This window comes from Ceratosolen solmsi, unplaced genomic scaffold (genome assembly GCF_000503995.2).
Source record: "Ceratosolen solmsi marchali unplaced genomic scaffold, CerSol_1.0 scaffold3, whole genome shotgun sequence".
In the NCBI taxonomy this organism is placed as follows: domain Eukaryota; kingdom Metazoa; phylum Arthropoda; class Insecta; order Hymenoptera; family Agaonidae; genus Ceratosolen; species Ceratosolen solmsi.
Genome location: NW_011948428.1, coordinates 4,523,559 through 4,547,897, shown reverse-complemented (window position 1 = coordinate 4,547,897; position 24,339 = coordinate 4,523,559). Strand labels below are relative to the sequence as shown.

Genomic DNA, 24,339 nt, shown 5'->3' with positions numbered 1-24,339 from the left:
GTTGGCGTACGTTGTGCTTGCGAGAAGGACGAACGAAAAGTTCTAGACGAAAGAGTAGATGTACATTATAGGAACGGAGATGCATACGAGGAGAGATAGAGAGAATTTGAGACCACGGTAGAAGAAAAAAAAATGCCAAGATTTAATACAAGTTATCCCAGTAGTAAGGACGAACTCTAGCCAAAACTGTTAAAATACGGCATTTGAGGCACATTGTGACTATGGCATGAACGTGGGGCTGTTACGTCGTGTGATACACCGGTGACTCGAGCCACAACATCTTCCCTCCCTCATTGTAAATTGTTGATCAAGCTTCCTAGCGACCTCTCTCGTGTGCGACCACTGCTCTTCTCTCTCCTCATCAACGTCTTTATCTTTGCTTCTCGCTCAAGTTTGTCGGCCAGCCCATAATACCTTCCATAGCCAGTTTTCTTGCTAACTTACATTTTTCGACATTACGCAATGTTACTATCGTTATTCTTATCCAATTGGCCATTTACTGACGGTCATTATATCCTCCTCCTCCTCCTCCTCCTCCTCCACCTCTGCTTACGCCCACAAACTCATCCCTACTTCTTTTATTGACTAAAATCGTCTTGAGACGATGATCACGAGAATGCTTGCACATCGTCGACCGAGCCAAATCACGTTTCGCTTTTTTATTAATTCGCAAGTTTATTTCAGATGGAACGCCACTAATATCTTGCCTTCAAAATTGCTAGTCTTGCCCACGAATAGCCTAGTGATTTTAGTCGGGAAGTCAATGATTTACGAGCAGATTCTTGACTCAATTACCGTTCATTTAAGCCTTTACTTCTCATTAAAGAAAAAAAACAAAACAAAAACAAAAAAAAAAACAAAAAAAAAAACAAAAAAACAAGAACAAAAAAACAAGAACAAAAACAAGATATATTTAACTACTATTAAATGAATTTTGTATGGAGAGCTATAACTAAGTAATTTTTTTTTATTAGGACTAGTTGAATGCACTTAAATTCATTAATTTACTAGTAAAAGCTACAATAATCGTAATACATATTTTATTAGAATTATAGATTTTCAAAAATTCTTAGGGAAATTACTATTAAATTATAACTAAATTTAATACTGTTTTTTTTTTTGTTTTTAATAACTATTATTGATTTTTATAATGTTAGCTAATACATTCAGCTTTACAACAAATGATGAAATTGTGATTAATTATAATTCTGTTATAGATATAATAAATTTGAAATAACAAATAATTTATGTTGAGCGAAATTCTTTTTGATTAAAGGAAATCACAAATTTTTGATGCTTTCATGTTACAAAGTCTGACAAAAATAGAATTGATTTTATTAATGATATAATTTTCTTTAATTTGCAACATTAGTTATATATAGTAATCCACATCTGCCGAGTGATAATTTAAAGTCATTTTTATTATACCACAATGATGAAATAAAATGATCTAACTAATTTGTGGTAAACTTCTGCTCTTGGAAAGTCCTTGGCCTGTGCGAAAAGCATTTGTATGAAAACGAGAATACTGTTCACCACAGTACGTGAGCAATGAATCATACCGAAGAAACTTCCTTTACAAATATTTTCAGTTTAAAATATTGGACATTAAAGAGACGTTACATGATAAATTTAAGTTTATTCATTTACAAATTTAATATAAAATGAACCTGAAAAATGTATGAAATATGAGTTATTTTATTTAATTTGTTACAGTTATTATATTAATAATAAGTTCTTATATTTAATATATAATTAAAAATTATTTTTATTGTTCCCGTTGTTGTTGTTGCTGTTGTTGTTGTGGGCAATATTTTACAATATTATTCTAATAGATTCATATTTTTGTATTTGTTTTTAATAAGCCATTGTTAATTTTACATTACTTAAATCAAATATATACATGTTTGGCTAACTTTAATTTAAGAAAGTTAATTTATTTCAAATTTCTGAAACATGTACAACAAAAACACTGTTACAAATAATATCTTGTAAAAAATATAAAAGAAAAAAAGCATATCTTTATAGAATTATACAGATTGTTCGATTAAATTTTTATTAACAGTTATTAGATTATAATATCATACATTTAGGATTAAAGATTTGTCTAATATTTCATTTTTGGCTCAATGAAAGTCTGTTAAATAACAAAAATAAAAAGATATTAATATTTACATAATACTTAACTTTGTTACAAGTACAAACTATATATTTTATAATTTCTGTACTCGTGAATTAAAAATAAAATAATTGTTTTTTTAAATGTATGTATTTTTAAAATCTGAACAAACATTAGGCATTTCGGTTGGATTTTATGTAAATTGAATAGGACAGCTTGAAGTAAAGAATAAAAACTAGCCACAAGGCAGCGTAACCTGTTTATTCAAGCACTCAATATAAAATAAATAAAAATTGAAAATTTACCATTCAAGGACCTTCAAGTTCAATTACCTCTTCAAGGACCATTTTTTGGGCATTTAATACGTGTGCAAATAGCAAAATGATTGCTCTGATTGCATAAACATAAGTTGCAATTATTGAAAAATGTCATTCCTGGGCATTTATCTCCTTGCATATAGTCATCTAGAGATATAGAGATAGATAGATAGATAGATAGATAGATGGATAGATAGATAGATAGATAGATAGATAGATAGATAGATAGATAGATAGAGAGAGAGAGAGAGAGAGAGAGAGAGAGAGAGAAAGAATAGTCAATATTGAATAAAATTATTTTAAATTAAACTCACAAACTTTTGGTGGCAATGCACTTGTCACAGTACCAACTGTAAATGACATTGAAAAACATTAATGCCTAAATTGGATAATAAAGTAAATCGAATAAATGGTCAAATAAATAATGAAAATTTTATCCCTCATTTATTTGTCCATAAATTTATTCCAAATCAAAGCATTAATGCAAAATTAATTTTATTTCTTAACTCCCACTCACCCAACCTTCCCCCTCACCCTCCGCCGTACCATCTACGGATCTCTATTATTAATAATTAACTCAATAAATTGATAAACATTGACTTTGCAAAATTAAATCTTGCAAACCTTTGCTTTAACATAACAAGTATAAAGTGTATTGCGAAGTAACAAATAAAGAGTAAGGAGTAAGTAGTTACGCGCTTAGCTTAGCCTAATAGAGATATACTTTCTATCGATTGCACTCTAAAATATTTAACACTTAGCAACTTGTTAGCATTTGATATATATATATATATATATATGCAGTGCTCGTTACCGACTTGAAGTGTTGGTTAGTAAGAGGTGTACTTATAAGTCAAGAGCAGCTCTAATCACTCGCTGGAGTTTTTATCAAAGCAGGGTGAGTCAAATGTTTATAAACTAACAAAAATATTTAAATTACATAAGTTGGAGTACAATAAGCTCGTTGAAGGTTCTATTCAATTTCAATTAATATTATTGCACTTATTTACGAAAGCGTCTATAAATTCTTTAGAAATATCGCTGAGATATTATATTTGAATGTAAATATGGCGAGAAATTATTTTTCATGTTGCATTCACTTTACATACAAAAGTTTACAATTAATTCGTGACTGTGAATTCGCGAAATATGTAATACACCATTTGCTTTAAAGATTACTCATAAAATAATTTTACTCTTATGATTTGTTAAGAATTGCCATTATTTCGGACGAGTTGTAAAAAGGTTAAAGAAAATTGATATCGCTCGAAAGAGGGAGAATCTGTAGATCGTCGACAGGATTCGACATCATTCGCTAACTTACAAAACACAAATGATAATGTGCCGTTTATTATGTTACTATTACACGACGACATGTTTATTATGATTACTCGAGTATGTTGAAGAAAATTAACTTAAGTGTGAGCACGAGTGAGTTTGTTTTTTAACGAAATTATTTTACTTATTTTAAGTAGGATTGTATAAATTGTAATTGAGATACGAATGTGAACATATAAGCAGTGAAATAATGAGTTTCACAGATTCGTTTGAAATTTGGATTGTACTAAATCTACATAAACTGAATGTAAAGATGCTAATAATACGCATTAAGTCATTAAATATAAATAAATAAATAAATACAATATTGCCTATGATAATTAATATTAATATAAATACATGGAAGTAGGTAGAAAAATTTGGACTTTGTGATTATATATATATATATATATATATATATATATTACAATTGGTAAAGTTTTATAGCTTAATTTTAAAAGAATAATAATTATTTATCTTTAAAGTCAAGCAAATATAAAAAAAAAATTCAATATTTTACACATGATATCTAAATGATGATTAGAGTATTAACGATTGGCAATAATTATTAACTTACCGGTAAAATTTTCTGGTAAAGCTGAAACAGTTAAAACCATAGTTAGAGATACAATAAAGAAAAGTAAGGAAGCCATGGTAACTATTGAAATTGCTAAACTAAATTCACAGTTCCTCCTCTTTTTATATTATTTTATCGCCTAAATTTACTTACGTTAATTATTATTCACGCATGGCTACGATCAATGCGAGTGTTATCATTTTAACTCTCTGATAAGAAAGGCACATGCATATTTATTTTCTTGAACACTATCACATATGTTTGTATAAATACATTTATAAATAGATCTAAAAATTAAATACATAATAATTTTTATCGAACGAAATCATTATTAAAATATAATATTGAAATATGATAAGATTCTGATGATTCAGTTTATTTTACTTTAAACTCCATTGTTAATTCTACTAATTATATAATTGTTTTATATAATTGACATCATTTTATATAATATGTCTATATATTTTTTGTTTATTCTTTTATTAATTTCATTATATATATATATATATATAATTTCTCAATGATAATTTATTATCCGGTTTCAAATGTACATTAATTAATAAATCTCTTCGGTAATGCAAATAAAATATATACTAAAAGTGTATGTAAGTATTCATTTACAGATTTAAATTCCGAATAGATAATAAAAGAAAAGAAGGAATAAAGTTTTGATTAATTTCGTTAAATATTATTGATCTAAAACAAAATAGGAGAAAAATTACTAAAAAAAAGTTTTAATTTTAATGAAATTGAAAAATTTTGAACGAAATATTGCATGCAAATAATAATTGTTAAGAAACCAAATTAATTCATTAAAACTAAAGCTTTTCATTACAGAAATTTAGTAGCAAAATAAAGAAAATTTGTTATTACTAGCATATCAATAAAAAATATGATTATATTACATTATTATATTATTGCAAGTTTCATAAAATATTTACGATTAAACTTAATAAAATACATTTACATATATAAAGTAAAAACGATAAAAAAAATTTACGTAGTATGTATTCAAAATTTACAAAACGACTTTAAGCATTTTATTTTATTCGTGCTTTTAATATATTTTTTTATATTTACAATCATTACTTATAAACTTTGATATGGTAGAATAATAATTATTAAATGATTTTTTCATTTTAACTCAAATGGCACTTTTAGCTTGCAAGAACTCCTTTTATATTATTTAGAAGTGAAAATTAAGTGAAGTAATTGCGAATGATGTTTTACAATCTCTGTTGCTTATTTTATAAATATTCTATTTACAATAATTGATAGTTATTTAAAATAACAAATTGAATTTATTTATTGACTTAAAATAAAAATGGAAACATTAAATATATTTGGCATGTACAATGTATTTTTAAAAAACTGATAATTAAAAAATGTAATATTTACCATATAATAAATATTTACTATCTTTATTTTAACTTACATATATATATATATATATATATATATATATATTATACTTCATACCACTATTTTATATTACATTATAACTGAAATTTCAATCTAAAAACAATATTGATAGAATTATGGATTTTAATCTGTTTTATATTGAATACATCTTGCTCATTGTAGTTGGAGACATAATTAATGAAAAGTGAAAGGTGTAAATTCAGCAAAGAGATGAAATATTTGCTTCTTGAAGTTTCTTAAATCAGCGAATATTACTTTGTTCCATTCGTCAATATTCTAAACGAACCATCCCAATTGATTTATATGTTTTTACACGATAAACTTTTATTTATATGGCATCGTCATTTCAGCAATTAAATGAAATTGTAATTCACTTTATAACATTGATTATGATTCTTATTTGCGTAATTTCAATTTTGAAAATATGCCTTATCTTATGATTAAATTTAAATAGAATTCAGGTCATTCGAACACGCGTCTCTGATTTTATTATTACTATTCCTAAACATAAAGCTATTCAGAAATCAACATCCATCAGTGATTATTCTAATCTATAATGATACTTATTACATGAAAACACGCGATATTGCATTATTTTAATGTTTTTTTTTTTTGTTGTCTTTTATAAATTTTTTTATTTCTTACAATCCATAATAAAATATGCTCACCTCTTTAATCTTAGGTATTCGATGTGAATATTTGAATGACTAATTTAAAATATTCATCCCCAACTGCTGAAATAATTGCTCTTGCTTTATTCACCAATCAAGTTCTTTTCAGTAGTTATTACAGTTTTAAGCAGTTAATAATAGCGAATTTACGAAAGGACTTCGAAAATTTTAAATATTTGATGAGAATTAAAAGTTCCATAAGACTATACGTTTGGTCAAATTATTTTTCTTACGCTTAAATTCCATTTTAAGTGTTTATGACTCACTGCTAAGAATAACACATACATACCTTTTGCCAATGATTTGCAAATGTATATCTATATAATCCATCTACATCATGAGCATGAATGTGGTAGTGGAGTAATAAATAACTGCATATAAATGATTTCACATTTAACGATATCATATTAAAGTTTCGATTTTCTATTTTATTCGATTTATGGTGCCGAATAATATATATTTCGTAGCAATTATATTTATTCCTAATGCAAATAATTCTTTAACAATGAGGTGTCAAATATTAATCTTTGATTATTTTTGTTGTTGTTTGTTTTCCATTTGATACTTGACCAACGCTACATATTATATCTCATCTCATACTTTTCTAAACGTATTTTAAAAAAAATTCATAATGCATAATCAGCTATTTAATTTCATCTGTCAATGATTACATTTCATAATCTTTCTTCATTACGTACCAACGATCTTCTTTCTCTACTTTCACTACAACTCCTGCAATTTTAAATACGATTTCAATACTATCTCTTTCATTAAATCTAAATTGTATTAACGTTTCGTTTCAAATGGAAAATCTATCCTTTTTGTTGTTCTATATTAATTTAATAAGATTTTTTTAAAGCTTCAATCCAATTGTATAGATAACAGCTCATCACCTTTTAATATCACTATTGTATTAATTCATTATAAAATATCTAGGATTTTGATTGATAAATTATTTCCTATTCAAGGTAACTGCGAACACAACACATTATTATTATCATTATTATTATTATTATTATTATTATTATTATTATTACTATTATTTTGTTAATAATAATATATTTCTACTTTTACAATTAATGTGAATTTAAATACTTGCCTAGGAGGGAAATGATCTTAATTAATTTATCTTGATTCTATATAAAATCTCATATACCTTACTTTATATTATATAAAAAGAGGTTGTTCGGCATGGGAGTGATTGTCAAAAATTTTCAAATATTTTCTTTTCATAAATTGGAAGTAAAAATTCACTCTATTCCATCGAGATACTCCTACATTCAAATAAAAGCATTATGCGTCAGCTTATAATATGTTATTAACTAATTATATTTTTTAAGCTTAGCTAATCGAAACATTAGTTTATCGTTATTATCTTGCTTCACTTTTAATTGATTAATGATACCTAGCAATCTCTTAAAATTAGAATTTTTACTGCAAATTAAAATATCTATTGAATTATATTTTACATTGGATTAAAAATTGATTAGTTAAGTAAAATATTTTTTCATTTATTAGGTGGAGAGCATTTATATCTGTGCTTAAATTACGGATTTTATCACAGATTATATAAATACGGTAAGGTCAACATGTAAAACAAGTACAAGTCAAACAGTAAAAAAAAAAAAAAAAAAAAAAAAAAAAAAAAAAAAAAATACTAGTAAAGAAAAATTATTTTATATTTTATCGAGAGAGAAGGGAGAGAAGGAGGAATGCATCATTAATCAATAAAATAATATTCATAAACTGATTTTGTATTTTAATTAAATTCATGCTAATAGATAATTTTTTAATTTTTATTATTAAACACAAATATATGTGCTATAAACATAGAAGATTAGTAATGAACATATTGAATTCAATCAAATTAAAATATTGTAATAAGATAAACAAAGGAATATCGACAGCCTTTAAACGTTTTATCTTCAGCAAAATTTATAATTATACATACAAAATAATAGAAAAATATATAATCATAAGCAAAAAATCTAAAAAATAAATCTTATTGAATATTATGCGCGCTTGTGTGTGATTTGATCTTTATGTGCGTGTATGTATATTAAATAAAAAAAATGCTAACTATTATATTACAACTGAAATAATTAAGACAGAATTTCATAATTAAAAGGCAAATAAAGATCATGAGTAGCTATTCTCTAGCTACTCCCGTTCATTGGCTTTCTAATTACATTTCTAATTCCTTTTTCTTGCTTTCATGTTGATTCATACGAGAAATTTTTAAATTATATCAACATTAGTCATTTGCTAGGTATTTTCAATTAAAATAAAAGTGCTTTATCTTGTAGTATTAATGATTTATTTAGTAATTTATATTTACATAATTAAATAACTACCTTTAATAATGTGATATTACAATTACGATTAATTTAATTTTTTGTACTTTTATATTTTATAAAATATGATTAAAAATGCATGACTAAAAAATTGTATAAACGATTGTGTATTATAAGCATTATTTTTGATATAATTAATATTTGCGAGCAATGTTACGCTTGGAGGATTAGTTTCCTTGTTTACATATGGAACAGTGCAAATTGCACATTAGGACAGTAAAAAAAAAAAAAAAAAAAATACCTCAAAATACCTGAAAATACGTGAAATTACAGATAAATGCTTTTATCATCAATAATAATAAAATTTTAGTTGAAACATCCTTGACCAGCCGTTCATCAATATATACTGCTTTTATTGTAGTAGTTGAACATTACTTCGATATTATTATTGTTATAGATTTCAAAAGAAGGATTAAATTTCAAGAAGGATATTTTACACTTTAGGCTATATTTGAAAATGAAAATAGAGTATATATAAATGATAATAGAATATAATTATTAGAATTCAATAATTAATTAATATCTTGATTGTCAATTTATAAAGAAACATGACAATACATAATAATCGAAAGTTTCATCGTTTATGAAGCTCAAGGTATATTTATAAATCGGAATATTATCGGAGAGAAAAAATGAAAAAAGTCATTGTCGCGCATGTTTTCATGTTTTTTTTTTGTTTGTTTGGATGGCCTCGTGACCAGTTCCAAAGCAATTTTGGTCCATCATAAAGCGTCAAACAATCGACTCACTTATACATTTAGTGTTGCATAGTCACATTAAATAAGAAAAAAAAGATTATACAGAGCAAATAGACGCACGTAGTACATGTAGAGCAAAAAAAGCCAATATGCACTTTCTCACATGATATTGCTTGCTCTACGACCTGCGCGAGACGTATAAACATACTTTGGCTCACACAACGGATCATGAGTCATACAAGAAATGGAGATAGAGACACAGAGAGATATATAGATAGATATATAGATAGATAGATAGATAGATAGAGAGAGAGAGAGAGAGAGAGAGAGAGAGAGAGAGAGAGAGAGAAAGAGAGAACGGGTTCATAGATCCTCGAGAAGATATCCGGCACCTTGTTCGTATCATTAGCGCACGGGAGATGGTATGACGCAACGAGATTTTAGTTCTATACCTCCTATGATCTATACATTGTCCCTTCCCCGTATCCCGCAACACAAACATACATACTCACGTGCGCGCGCAAATTAAACAAAGCAATTCTGTCCTCCATGGATGTGTATGTAGGATAAGAGAGCCGCTGCAGACGGACAATGTACCGTTAAACTACAAAATCTTACCCTGTGACCTCTGACACTGCGCTCGACCGAGGTACAGAGAGAGAGAGAGAGATAGAGAGCGGATTGTTTGTTTTCAGAGTATAGCGGAGGCTGCAGAAGTATGACGCTCGAGTTTGTAACGAAGCCTCTGATGGATGACATTGTCTGATCCGTTCGGAACGCGCGAGTATGTGCTGTGGTGAGCGATGGGTCGCGGTGGAGTGGGACGCGGAGACGAGGGAGGAGACAAGGAAGAAAGACAGCAGATGCCACGGTGGGAGCCGGTGGGAGCCGGTGGTAGCCGATGGGAGCCCGCTTTGTTAACGGGGATTTATAAGCGAGCGCTTGTTTGGCTTGCGATGAAGTGCCCCTGTGACGGACGACGGGTGATCGCGTGTCGCCTTTAATCGGGACACGCGAATTCGTCGGCACCAGCACGCGAGGAGTCCTTTTTTTCAGGGTTGAGCAGCACGAGCAGGAAAGTGTTAAGGCGGCCCATAAACGACTCTATTGTCGAACGAGGCGCTCTCCTTTCCTTTTTCTTTTCTTCAAGCGGTCTCGATTTATTTCTGCGAATGTCCCTTTTGCTAATGACGCTGCTTTCCGATGCCACTACTTTATCGCGACGCCCATCTCTTGCGAGACTCTGCTCGCTGGATCACAAAGAAGGATTGGGGATTGGGGATTGGGGATCGAGAGTGCTGCATTTTAATCGAACTAAAAATAACTCGGCTTAAATGACAGCCGCTGATGATGGTTTTGCATATTTTCAAGTTATAACGCCAGTCTCGGGACTTGAAAATCGTGGGAGGCCTTTCAGCACAAACTGTTTTATGAACTTTTAATCTCTGTATTCAGGTTGAAGCGAGGCTTACCTCAATAACTCCTTGTAGAAAAGGACTGAGAAATCCTACCGGTTCAAACGGCTCTTACGATATCTTTAATAACATTATTTTACAAGAAAGTAATTATAGTAGTAATTATGTAAAGAGGTTTGTTTTACGTATGCGCCTCTCAATCCACTTAAGACGTCCTTTAAGCAAATTATCAGGGATATTCCGAATCATAGGAAAATAAGGAAATCGTTCGCTCTCATACTACAAAACTGCTGCAGAAATTTTGAAAGTTTTAAAAGCATCTAAGACTACTTTCACATATAAATGTTCGATCATATAGTTTGGTATTTTATATTGGCCATTAATTAATTATATAATTCTCGACATAAATATCGAACGTACAAATGAATGAACTTTTATCGCTCGACAAACTCCTTACAACTTTATATTTATTGATCATGTTTTTCACGGTACTGTGATCAGTAAAAATTTCAAATAACTTCACGATATTTTATACAATAATTGCATGGATTGCCAAGATAATAATTGATTGCGATATGTTAATAATTATTTTTTATATAATTTAAATGCACGTTGATGTTAAAATGAGAATTCCCTTAATTCGTAATATTGTGCTTTTCTACACAAATTATAATTATTATTAAGTATTATCGCACATAACAGGTTGCCTGTCTTCCTTAATCCATTACGAGCTGTTTCAATTTTCCTTATCGTAAATTTCATTCAATTGTCATAGGGAAATGTTCCATCGAACATGACAATTTTGATTATCGTTAATACAATCTGAGAAAATAAAATAAAATAGTGTTACACTATAATGCCAAAAATACTACTAATGTTAATAAAATTAAAGCAATTTTATCTATCGATATAATTGTCTTTTTCGTCGATTAAAATCTTTTTTTATAATTATAACTTAAAGATTAATCCTATAAAATTAGCCGTAGACTTTGCGTTAAATATCAAAATTTCGTTGAAAAGTATTTGATATTTTTTATTTATATATTATTTTTTCTTTTTAACGCATTTATCGCGATAGGCATATTTCAAAGTACTTGCTTAATAATGGAATATATAAATACTATTGGCTCTCAATGACGATATAAAAATTACCAAAATCTTGACCGTAAAGCCAACATAATGACCATCGATTAAAAAGCATTCGAAATGATTTTCAAAATGCGATTACAAACGATAATATTAAATCCTATCGCCTATCTTTCATCTCCTCTCGTCATTTTACACTTACAATTTTATCAATTTATATCGGTCCTTTTCAACATGACCTTCTAACGGTGCTCCCATGTGTAAATGACGTACGTCAACCGTTTTTCACTCGGTCTCGTTTACCTTTAACACAGAAATACAGTTTTACCGGTTACCGATTGGCCTTTAACAACGACAATGCAACGGAAGCGTACGCTCATGTATGTCATCATTGTAATCCGATGAAATTTTGATATCTAACTACGTGACCAAGTATATTTACAAAAAGAAAGAGTTTCTCGCTTATCGCGATGGAAAGTGAAGAAATGATTTACACATTTGGCACGTCAATGTAAAGCCAAGCTCATCGCTTATTAAGTATCATTATTCAAAGGACGCCCCAACCCAAACTCCACTTGCCACTTGCGTGTAGAAGGTATCGGCGGAGAGAATAAAAAATAATAATCAAAACAAAAAAAAAAAAAAAAACAAAAAAAAAAATAAGGCATCCCAATAGAATTCAAAGCAATATTTTCGAGTCCCGTTCTCAAAAAGGATTTTAATGGATTATTTGGATTATTGCGTGCTCTCCTTCACTTCAATATTTATCCAATGCGTGTTAAAACCGGCTATGGGTTTTGAAAGTTTTAAATATTCGCGTCACTTTTTAAGGACGCGGGACATCTGTAATGTAGCATCGGTGTTTTGCTTAATTTTTTCTTATTATTTTTCATACTTTTAACATAGTCATGGCGTCCAACGTAATTATATGTAAATATATGAAACTCTACGTTTTAACGCATAGAGTCGTACATTCTTATACTCTTTCTTTCATATTCGTATAGAATTAATTTTTATAGAAACTGACGCCCATATATTTAATCGTTAAAAATTCTTCTATTTAAGTCTCTTAATTTTAACTAAAGATTTTGAATTTTGTAAAATTTGGTGCTATTGATATGGTTTTTTATTCTTAATCTATCCTGTGGACCAAGAAAACCAAGAAAAGTCTGGAAAATCGCATGACTATCATATCCACTCAACGAATGTTGACTTAACAAAAAAGAGAAAAAAAAACATTTTATGTTGTAATGACCAATCAAGTCAATATTTATGCAATATTTATATACATGCGATACTATTAGAGATACTAATATAATTGTAAATTAATAATCCTTCTATATATGTAATTATAAATTTAGTACAATCGATAGATCGTAATAATGAAAAAACTGAAATAGTAATTATGAGCCTTCGGATTATTTATTTTTTCGTACGAATTCCTATTATTCCTCTACGGCTCTCTATGTATAGGTAAATGATATACGTGCATTTGGTGCAAGAGCATAAAATATCTAATACTTGTCAATTAGAAAACATAATGCACGTGCCAGGGATCTCCATCTTGAGTAAGATTTAAGACGTCTGGGGCGAGCTTTCAAAATGTTTATACTTTGTATAAGCAGCGAACGTCCGGTATCGATAAGGTCAAATTCTCAAAAGAGAGCATCGTAGTGAGATTAAGGAACAGAGTACGAGGGGTAAAAAGATATACATATACGTATATATACATACATATATATATATATATATATATATATATATATATATATATATAATATATATAGTGGAAAGAAAAAGTGAGAAGAAAAAAAGATGCCAAAGTAACAGTTTCTCGTTACTTACAGGCGCTCTCGCACACATAACGCGCACGCGCTATCTCTCTCTCTCTCTCTGTATCGCGTATTCCCACCCTCCCGGCCACCCCTTCTCGCCCGACAAACCGTGTCCGAAAAGCATTTCAGTGTTATACGAGAGCAGGCAACCCGAAAACCGGTTTCCACGACTTTACGTATACATTAGTAACGTAATACAGGGTAATACATGACGTTGGTTGCGCGGCGCGAGCCAGCCTACATATGTGCGCGCGTCGCAAGCTCGGCTCAATGACTCGCCCGCCTCCCTGCCCGCGCATCCAACCGACGGCCATCATGGAACGATCGTTCTCCCCTCCCGCCCCAGCCCAACCCATCCCCTTGCGGCCCGTTACGCTCGGGAGAAAAGCATCGTTCCCGTCCGGCTTGGCGCCTACCTCTCAGCGCTCCTCCCGTCGCGCGGCTGTGGCCAGAAGCAGCTCTGACCTTGTCAAGGTCACGCTGTCCCAAATGCCTCAAGGGGCCCTTTCGCAATACCTTTTCCCTCCTCTCCTCGGCGGCCTTCTTCGTCGCCCCCGCCCTCCACCCCCCGCCCCGGGGGCCCATCGTTTTGCGTGAGCGCGTTCGAGTCGAGAAAGTCGACCGATCGGCCGGGATTTTTGCAGGCGGGCGGCCAGTTCCGTGTCCCTATGATCCCGTACACGGGCACTCGGCCGGATACCATTGGAGCGATGGGGCAGATGGATGATGGGCGAGTGGACGAAAGTGCATTGCGCCGCGAACTGCCGGCTGCTTGGGCCGGTCCGATTGCTCCCGATTTCGCAATGAATGAAACTTGTGCGAGACGAGGAGAGTTTTATTTGCGCTGACCGGCGTACAGAATGACGTGGCGGGCGCCGAGTCCTCCCCTCCCACCCACCATCACCCACCATCGCCCCCTTCCATACAGCCTCGCTCGCTTTTTCGGCCACGCGTTCATGTGCCGTCCAAGCTTACGGATATTTATGCACTGCGTTGCATTTTATGGCCGAGTATAAAGCTGCGAATACGGCTTTATATGCGCGAGTTTGGCTCCATTGGCTGCTCGGCATGTTAATCGGAATTTCCGTTAAATTTGATTTTATTTAGTAAGCAAAAGTTAGAGTCTGTATTGATGAATTTCCAGAATAGACGGCCACATGCTCATCGCGTTTGAGATTTGATATTGGATGGGTCCTTTAATTCGAAAGGCTTTAATTAATAAAAGTCGTTGCATTTCATGACAAAGAAGGACCGAAGATGATAATGAGCTGATTTACATTTGTTGTAACTGACTAACTCTGAGATGGTAAAGCACCTGAATCATCCAACCTCTCCTATTTAATCTTTAACAAAAATGTTAATTTGGCAACTGAATCGATGCACGATATTATCCAACAATAGCGCCATACCAATAATAATTATTTAAATTCGGAATAATGTTTATAATAATGTAATGTCGACGTGTAATAAGGAGATGGCTGTTTTAGGTTCGATCGAAATAAAATTTTCATAAATTACGAATATAGCTCGTCGTTATTTAGCGAGTTATTTATTTTGTTTTTTTTTTTCAAATAATTTGCAATATTAATGGCACGTTTGGAGCCATCGACATTTCTAAAAACAATGCGCTTAAGTTTATATTGTATCGTGAAATGTTCACTCTGAATAATAATTGAAATTAAAAATTATGATATGATCACTTATTAAATAAGGCATATAATCATATAATATTTTTACGACCTTGTCCTTTTAAATATACCCTGTCATTTTTTTTTTATTAAATTCTACAATAATTATTATATCCATTGTAATATCAAGTTTTTTCTCTCTTTCCTCTTGTTCATTTTCTTTTTCTTTTTTATTTTGTTTCATTTTATTATTTATTTTATTTTCTCTTTCTTTCTTCACTTTAGCTTTTTTTTTTTTGTTTTTGTTTTTTTGTTTTCATTAAATTCGTTCACCACTAAAGAAACTTTCACTAGATATTAAAATTTATTCTTTTGTCCTTTATAAAAGTATGAGTTTCACGGAAGTTATTAAGTGGAAAAATTAACGTTTTGTTGTAAAGTTAATTTAATTTAAAAGATTAATGTTGTGATATCATCTTGATGTACTGTCTAAATGATTTATACGAATTTTAATTTAAATATAATTGAAATACCATTAAGAGTGCAATAATAACAATACTATTAACAACTATTATTGTATAGTAACTGCAAGTAATTGGTTACTAATTGCACTATAAATTATAATTTTTGATGAAAATTTGCGTTCGTTGTAGAGATTTAAGAGTCGGCATTACATCAAAAATATACATGATATTAAGTAAGTAAATAATTAAGAACATATTAGAAATTATGTATTAATGCTTAAGTTTTCAATTAGCTTTACATAATATAATAATTTCATTTGCCATCTATGTAAAATTTAAAAAACAAAAAACGAAAAAAACAGAACAAATCGTCATGAAGTTGATCCATCAATATCCTCGATCACTCCATCTCATATTGGCTTCTTAAAACTTTTGTAAACTTATCATTATTATTTAGTAGTCATTAGAGAAGAATTTTAATTTATTTCATCGTATACACGTGCAAACGTATACAGGAAGTCGCGGACAATTTTAATGAACATGCCGCATTGACCAAATGTTTTGTTAACTGTACTTTTCCATATCGTATTTTCTACTCTTTCGCGCATAACATCGGAATTAAAAATCACTCGAACGACAAATATAGGAAAATAGTAACGACCCCAGCGCAAACTGGTAGCACAGACACGTTTCTTGAGTTGACTCTGACTCTGAGAATTTTCTCTCTCTTTCTCTCTCTCTCTCTCTCTGTCTCTCTCTCTCTCTCTCTCTCTCTCTATCTCTCTCTCTGTCTCTCTTCCCTATTTCTTTATCACTCTTTTTTCTATATTCACTGTATATCCTTCCAAAGGTGAGCGTCAATCGCTTGTGAAATTGGATTGTGTTCCATACTCTCTTTTCACTCTTCATCTTTTGGTGGATTATATTTCCATTACACCAAGAGGGCAACTCATTTTTTCAGCGTTCGGTCCTCGAGAATTACTTTTGTTTTTTTTATTTTTCTTTTTCTTTTTATTATACATAATCGATGAAATTGTAGAAACAGTAATATAAAAATCGATGGACAATGAGGTTTCGATGATTCAAAACGAGTTCGCGATATCGACTCTTTTTATCATACTTTTTTCCATGCTGTATAAATGAAATTAACTTGAATTTTTATTCTTTTTCCTACTTATGTTACTTGACAAGACAGTATGATAAGTAAAAAGACTCCTAAGCTTTTTTCTATAGCAAAATTTAAGGAAATTTATAACCCGAATATAAACAGTGATAATTACAACAATTGCATAATTGCTATTTCAAATTTAATAATCATAACTTGAAATAATTAAAATCAAGTGCAAGAAACATTCATAAGAAATATTGGAAAACAATTTATAATTGTTTTATTTAAATTCGTGATAAATATTCGGTTCGATATAAATAGCACGGCTACTATAAGATAACCACAATTTTTTTTTTTTTTTTTTTTTTTTTTTTACGATCTTGTACATGTTCATTTACTCTCACCTACGTTATTTTTAACACGCACACGCTTGAAAAACGAGAAGTCACGAGATATCCCACTTGCTGATTTTCATATATTTCAAATGATCGTATTTTATAGATATTTTTCTTTTTACAATTTTATAAATAAACAAGAGATACGAATCGATCAAATTCCAAAATTTTGCATTCCACGCAGTACCGAAATTGCTAAAATTAATAAAATTATTCTCCAGTTTGAGAATTTTTATTGAAAACAATTACAGGTGAAATTTCATTTTGAGAAAATGTCAAAAAATCCTTATTTTCCAAAAAAGACTTTTACGAAGATTAACTTATAATGTTTACTATTTAAATTCGTACAAGTAAGATAAATCGAGTGTTTCATATGTCAATAGATTATTAACTATCGCATAACAACAATTGTATTTTATTATTAGATCACAAGGAATATGTTGTTTTTAATATTTTTAATGACACAACGGTGTGATAGAATAAAATATTATTTACTACAAGGTTGAAAGCTGATATTTTAATATATTTTGGGTAATGATAAAATTGATTTTCAACTAGAACGAAAAAATTAATGTAAACATTCATCCAAGTATGTAATGGATGTAATAATTGTTGCATTTAACTAATGATCGATAAGTGCATACATTGTATTAATCTAAAGAGTATCTATTTTACATTTATTTTTACGCTAATCACTTTAAAATATAAAATAAAATTAAACACATTCGATCATGTCAGGCTTAAACAAGAAAAAGGATTTTCTTTTTTTTCTTTTATTTCTAAATCATTCATTAATTATTCAAATATGAATATTTAGGTGGCTCGTACTCGTCAAGTAAAGCTTCATATAAAAATTACAATAATTCTGCTCAGAATTAGTTTCACAAACAATCCAAACACAAGAATTTTAATGGAAAGTTGTTCTCTTCGTTTGCTTTTGTCTTTGTCTTTTTTTTTTTTTTTTTTGTTTTGTTTATCGATATAACGGCCGCCAAGCAATAGAAACTTATACTTAAGTTGTATTTCTTTAATAACAATAGTTAAAAAACTTCGTTCAAACTATTATTATTATTATTATTACTATTATTATTATTGTTATACAATATACCGAATAGTCATAGAATGAGTGTGCACCATAATTAAAATCATTAGCACTTACAATCTCTACCGTCCCAATGTTTATTCTATTTAATTATAATCAATCAGCCGCGTGCCGCCTACCCACTAACGGTCAACTATCGCCAACAGAGAGCTCCGGCGTATCGGTAACTCACTACTTTCTCATTCCAGGAGCAAATCGGGCGAGAAGGGCACGAGCTGTCAGCAGGTCGCGGCGCCGCTGTCGTTGCCGCTGCCATTGTCGCCGTCGTCGCAGGTGGCGACGAGCCCGATGGAGCCGATTTGCCAGCCGAGCGGCGGAGGGGGCTTCGGCCGTTGGTTGCGCGAACACCTTAGTGTCAAGGGTGCCGAGGGTAAGACGGCCAAGCACCAACAGCAGCACCAACAGCGGAACCAATTACCCTCCCAGAATCTCTACTGCAGCCTGCCGAGGGAGAAGCCGAACGGCAGGAGGCTCGATCACCGCAGGGCTTCCTGCCGGATTACGAGCGAGAGGTCGCTTCTGGAGGAAGAGGCCGCGGCCTGCAAGAGGAAGTCCAGGGCCGCAGCGAGGGCCGAGCGCAGGAGGCACTCGATGAGCGAGTTACAGAGCGATCAACATCGGGCCAGGCGCAATCGCAGGTTGGTCCTTGTAATATTCATTTCGGATTTAATCTGCGCGCAATCCAGGTTCTGTTGTTCTTGTTACGAGACCGATGGTTAGTGATGACCACGTGAGTTTGGTATTTTAAATGATGAGATATCGGAGGAAATTCGTAACGGCGATGTTCGCTTAAACATCTCAAAAAACAGAGAGAGAGAGACAGAGAGAGTAGAGAGTAGAGAGAGAGAGAGAGAGAGAGAGAAAGAGAGAGAGAGAGCTCATTACTAAGTTTTTGTAAAAAACGATACGGTTGAGTACAAATTCGCAGAATAAGAAACCCATTGGAAGAAAATATTACGATTTAATCGGCGCTGAAACACGGGAATCGAATTTTCAGCTGCTTTTCAGCAGTAGGTTACTGGAATTGTCGGAAGTTAATGTATTTAATAATGCAGGGCAGGTTCGTGTAATACGGCTCTCACTGCGAAATAATACCACGATGTACTGTAGTGTATTTGAAATTTTTTAAATTCAGATGGGCGGTGTGACCGATGACTCTTTCGCTCGTCACTTTTTGCTTTATGGCGTACGTTGTCATTTATTTTACGCAATCCATAATGAATATAAGTGGGTGGCAAATTTTCTACAACATTAACTAAGCAATGAAGCATGATAACAATGAGAGAAGTAAACCACAATGCAAGAAATATCTATTGAGGAATAAATTTCAATATATAAGTATGTATATTTTATTAGCTTGCAATTATTTAATTTCCATTTGAAGTTTCGAATTTAAACAGTTTTTATTTTATAAAAAGAAATGAATGAGAGAGAGAGAGACAGAGAGAGAGAGAGAGAGAGAGAGAGAGAGAGAAAGAGTGAGATCATTCGAACGATCGTTGATTATTTAGTTATTAAAACATATTATATTTGTTGATCGTTGCGCTTATTTATGTCAAGCTTTTTATTTAGAAAATTTATTAAATGAATAAAACGGAAAAAATATAATACATGAAAAATAATATTGAAAACATGTAAATAAATAGCTTAAGAAATCTATTATTTATTGCGTGTAATATTATTAGGACGTCGTTTTCTGTTTTGTACTTTATGCACGTATCCGCTTGGAAAAATATGAATTAATTTCAAATAAAAATGTCTATGTCGAGAGACATTGATAGAATTATAATTTAATTATCAGAGAGATAACTGGGACATCTCAGATTACTAATTATAATGAGAAAGGTCAAAATTACTTTTCGTATTTATTGCTTTAGTCAGGCACAATAAAGAATTCTTTTTTATATCGTCTTCTTTAAAACAAACAAAAAGAAGACAAAAAAAACAGTGTTTAGCATAAAAAAATTAATTCAATGGTTAGAAAGAATTAAGTAAATAATCAATATCATTTGCTGTTGAAAAATTTAATCAACCATAATTAACTTCAAGAATGGTTAGATAAAATAATAGTATTTGTTCCTATTACGGAGCAAAATATTTTTGAAGAGGAATATTTTAATAGGTTATCCTTAAATTTATGCAAGAGATATAATTAATTCTAAAATTAAAAATTTATTATAATAAATTATCAAATATTCACGTTATTCTTAGTGATATAATCTGCCGTAATAGTCCAATACAACAATAGTCCAATATAAATTCACGATTAGAAGAATTTTATATTTGATAATAATATAAGCGATTAAATGTCGAAATTCTTAGTGAAGTCGTAATTCTCACAAAAATGTGACTAGAAGATATTTTATAGAGGTGTGTGTTAGCGCGCGCGTGGGCGTGTGTGCGTGTGATAAAGAGCGCATTGGCAAAAACTTCGGAAAGCTATTACTCTTTATAATAATATCCATTAAATTTTATTATATTTAATTGACATTTTGTTATATCTATATATATATATGTGTGTGTGTGTGTGTGTGTGTGTATATAACGCTCTTAAAGGACATTTAAACGAATATGGGAAAACTCATTAGCTATATCCGTTTGCCCGTAAATTCTTCGCAGGCGTTTCCTTGTACACAATGAAAATACCACCATAAAAACATTATCCAACATAAAATAATCTGAAACTGCTCTGGCAGCTGCTCCACCGTTCTGGCTGCAGTGCCAGCGCACTATCAAGCGAATTCCTCGCAGAAATCGAAACATACTCACGTCCTCGTATTCTTTCTTCTCTCTTGGTTGCTCAGCGCACATAGCATAATCCTCCGCGGACGACACCGCAGACCTCACCTTCGGTAACAAATATTAATGACGCTCGTCGCTTCCTACTTTTCCTCATCGCAATTCGGCTGGGCATTTTTGCTCCCTTGGCGACTAAATATAACCCGCGCAAATCTATTTATAAGATGACCTTAAGGAATAGTTTTTCCCTCGCATTTTTCTCACCGACGCAAGCACTCGCGCAACTGTCGCGCATAAGCTCATCGCTTATAACGCCTCGGATGCTGAAGAAGCACGCGGCATAAGCATGGCGATGATCATCATCATCCCGTATGCACATCCTCTACCTCCTTTTGCCTTTATCCTATGAAGCGTACGTATATACGATAGAAGGTATAGCCATAGCTACTTTGGCGCGCCCGAGGTCGACTCCCTCTCGGACAAGAAGAGGAGGTGGAGAATGAGGAGGAGGAGGTGGAGGACGAAGAAGTATACAAGAGTGTAGAGGCCACTGACTCGCCTCAACGAATGATTCCTTACTATACGTTTCAAGGCCGGACAACGACAGAGAAAGAGAGAGAGAGAGAGAGAGAGCGAGAGAACTAGAGAGAAAAAGAGAGAGGGAGAGAGAGATGACCAAGAGTGTGTCTAACATTATACGTTTCGTGAGAGGGATAGATAGAGGGAGGAGGGGGAAGCCGAGAATCGCGCGAATCATGAAGGGTGGAGGCAGGGAGAATGGGAGGAAGAGAGAGAGAGAGAGAGAGAGCGCATAGAAGAACAAGTATTTGCGCACCCTGACGAACTTTCGTGCACAAGACGTAAATGCGTTGTTGATCGGGGCTGTAATGAAGATTATGAAGATTATGATGATGATGATGATGATGATGATGACGATGATGATGATGATGATGACAACGACGATGTGATGATGATGGCATAACATGACGACTACGATGACGACGACGACGACGACGACAACAACGATGATGCTGTATGTTGCACTAGGGATAAATAAATTATGTCTGCCTTCAAATCAGATTACCAAGATAAGAGAGTTGAGCGTGCAGCAGATTGTCAGAGAGAGAGAGAGAGAGAGAGAGAGAGAGAGAGTGTGTGTGTGTGTGTGTGTGTGTGCGCGTGCGTGAGAGAGAGAATGAGTGGAGAAAGGGTCGATTCGGGACGGTATTTCGACTGGGCATTCAAAGGAACGGTTTTTTTCAATGCGTTTCTCGTGTTTCTTTTTAGCGGATACGTGTAATGAACACTCTGCTACGAACTCGGATTCCACGAAGGATGCGGCTGTTGGCCTACTTAAGGAATGTATTTTTTGCAAAGACACGGCAGATTCGAATGTGGATCGAAAGTCGAGCCACTTGTGCTTTCGGAAGTTTTGGAGATTTACCTCTCAAAAATTTTGAAACATCTTACTCGAGTTGGATTTGATGCTGCCTAATGTTAAGAGGTCATCAATCATAGCGTGAGCGTAATGAAAGATGAGTCCACTGTAATTAAATCCTTCAAATCAATAAGCAAATTTCAGATATTTGTGGTGCGAAATTGGATGCTGTGAAATTATAACTGGAAGCTTACCTTCAGCATTTACTGGCTAATGGTGTCAAAACGAAAATTTTTTACGAATTTAAGCTCATTCATTATACCTGTGTTTATCTATTATTTATTGGCTTGAAAGTATAGTGTTTTCATAAATGGTAAATTTTGGAGATTGTTAATCAATCTGAAATGTTCGAATGGGAGATTTGACAAATACATGATGATGACTTAATCCTTTCCCATCCATTTCTCATAAAGTGCATTTGATTTTTTTTTTATGTAAACATATTTTCTTAGTTTCTTTTTATTCTATTATTATTGTTATGATTTTTTTTTTAATTCATTAATGGAAATAGAACTCTAATTGAGAATATCAATTATCATTCGCGTAAAATTTTTAACGAAAGGGATTGTACATTCATTAAATGACGAGTAATAAAAAAAAATTAATAAACTTTATGAATGTACTTAAATCCTTTTTCATACGCATATTATTAAATTATAATCACTTAAGGTTTCTAATAATTTCAATCAGCTTTTATATAAGTGTAATTCATCTCTTGGAATAAGTAGAGTTTCAAGCTTTTGCTGTTATTCTTTATCATTCGCTTAAAGAATATTTGCAAAATATAGACTTATTAGGGGAATAGAGCTTTTGCAATTTAATATTAAATTAACTTAATTAGAAACTTTTTAAAAGAATTAACAAGTAATAAGCTGTAAAATTTACGGAAGCATTAGTTTCTTATGTAAACTGAAAGTGACGCGCAACTAAGCCATAGGCTCTTTTAAAATTCATGGTTACATACTTCCGCTCAGCGAGTAATTATTGAAGTCAATTTAGTGGCTTAAAATCGTGATTTTATGAGTTCGTAGGCTGGACGTCTCATGTATAGGCACTTGTGACGCATGTAAAGAAGTCAATTTCGTACATCCTTTCAAATTATTAAGACACAGCGTGCGTGGCACGCCTCCCGTACTTGCGTCACCAATTACAAACGCCGATTAATAACTTCAATGTGCTTTATTTCGAATGTATGTAGAAGTTGGTGTTCATTAAGCTTATCAAACGATAATAGCTTCGAGCCACGAAGAAAATTCAATGAGTCTGTAACCAAATATTACATTAGCATTTACAATTGTCAGTTTTTAAAGGTCCTACATTCATTGAAAGGACTCGCTCATACGCAAATTGATTAATGCGTCGTATTAAAATTTCGTGCAATTCAATTTAATGGTAGAATTGTTGAAAACTAAACATTCTGCAAGATCACTATTCGTTTATTAAAATTACATATTATTATCTAAAATTATATTTAACTAAAAGTATTTTTATCTCGATATGCGTGAAATATGTCTTTTGTGCATTTTTCACGCAATTTGATAGGCTATTTTAACGATAATTCTATTATTAGAATCAATAATGTCCGAGGTAATAGAATCCTTTCGGATCATTAGATCAAATTCTTATCATCGCGCGTAGGGAAAGGTCGCTCGCG

At 31.9% G+C, this 24,339-nt stretch overlaps 1 protein-coding gene and 1 long non-coding RNA gene across 2 annotated transcripts in view; one reads left to right on the top strand and one right to left on the bottom strand.

Moving 5' to 3' along the window:
* Positions 1-2,365: 2,365 nt before the first annotated feature.
* LOC105363643 (uncharacterized) lies at positions 2,366-2,861 on the bottom strand. Its single transcript, XR_912925.1, has 2 exons — positions 2,751-2,861; positions 2,366-2,583 (listed from the first exon to the last, which is right to left on the bottom strand). It is a non-coding gene; the product is annotated as an uncharacterized LOC105363643 (long non-coding RNA).
* A 7,417-nt stretch (positions 2,862-10,278) lies between these two features.
* Positions 10,279-24,339, top strand: part of LOC105363707 (uncharacterized) — a 142,068-nt gene continuing 128,007 nt past the window's right edge. Inside the window, exons 1-3 of the mRNA XM_011501458.1 lie at positions 10,279-10,356; positions 10,931-11,064; positions 18,697-19,146. Of these exons, the coding sequence (XP_011499760.1) occupies positions 10,279-10,356; positions 10,931-11,064; positions 18,697-19,146 (662 nt within the window). The remainder of the gene's footprint in view (positions 10,357-10,930; positions 11,065-18,696; positions 19,147-24,339) is intronic.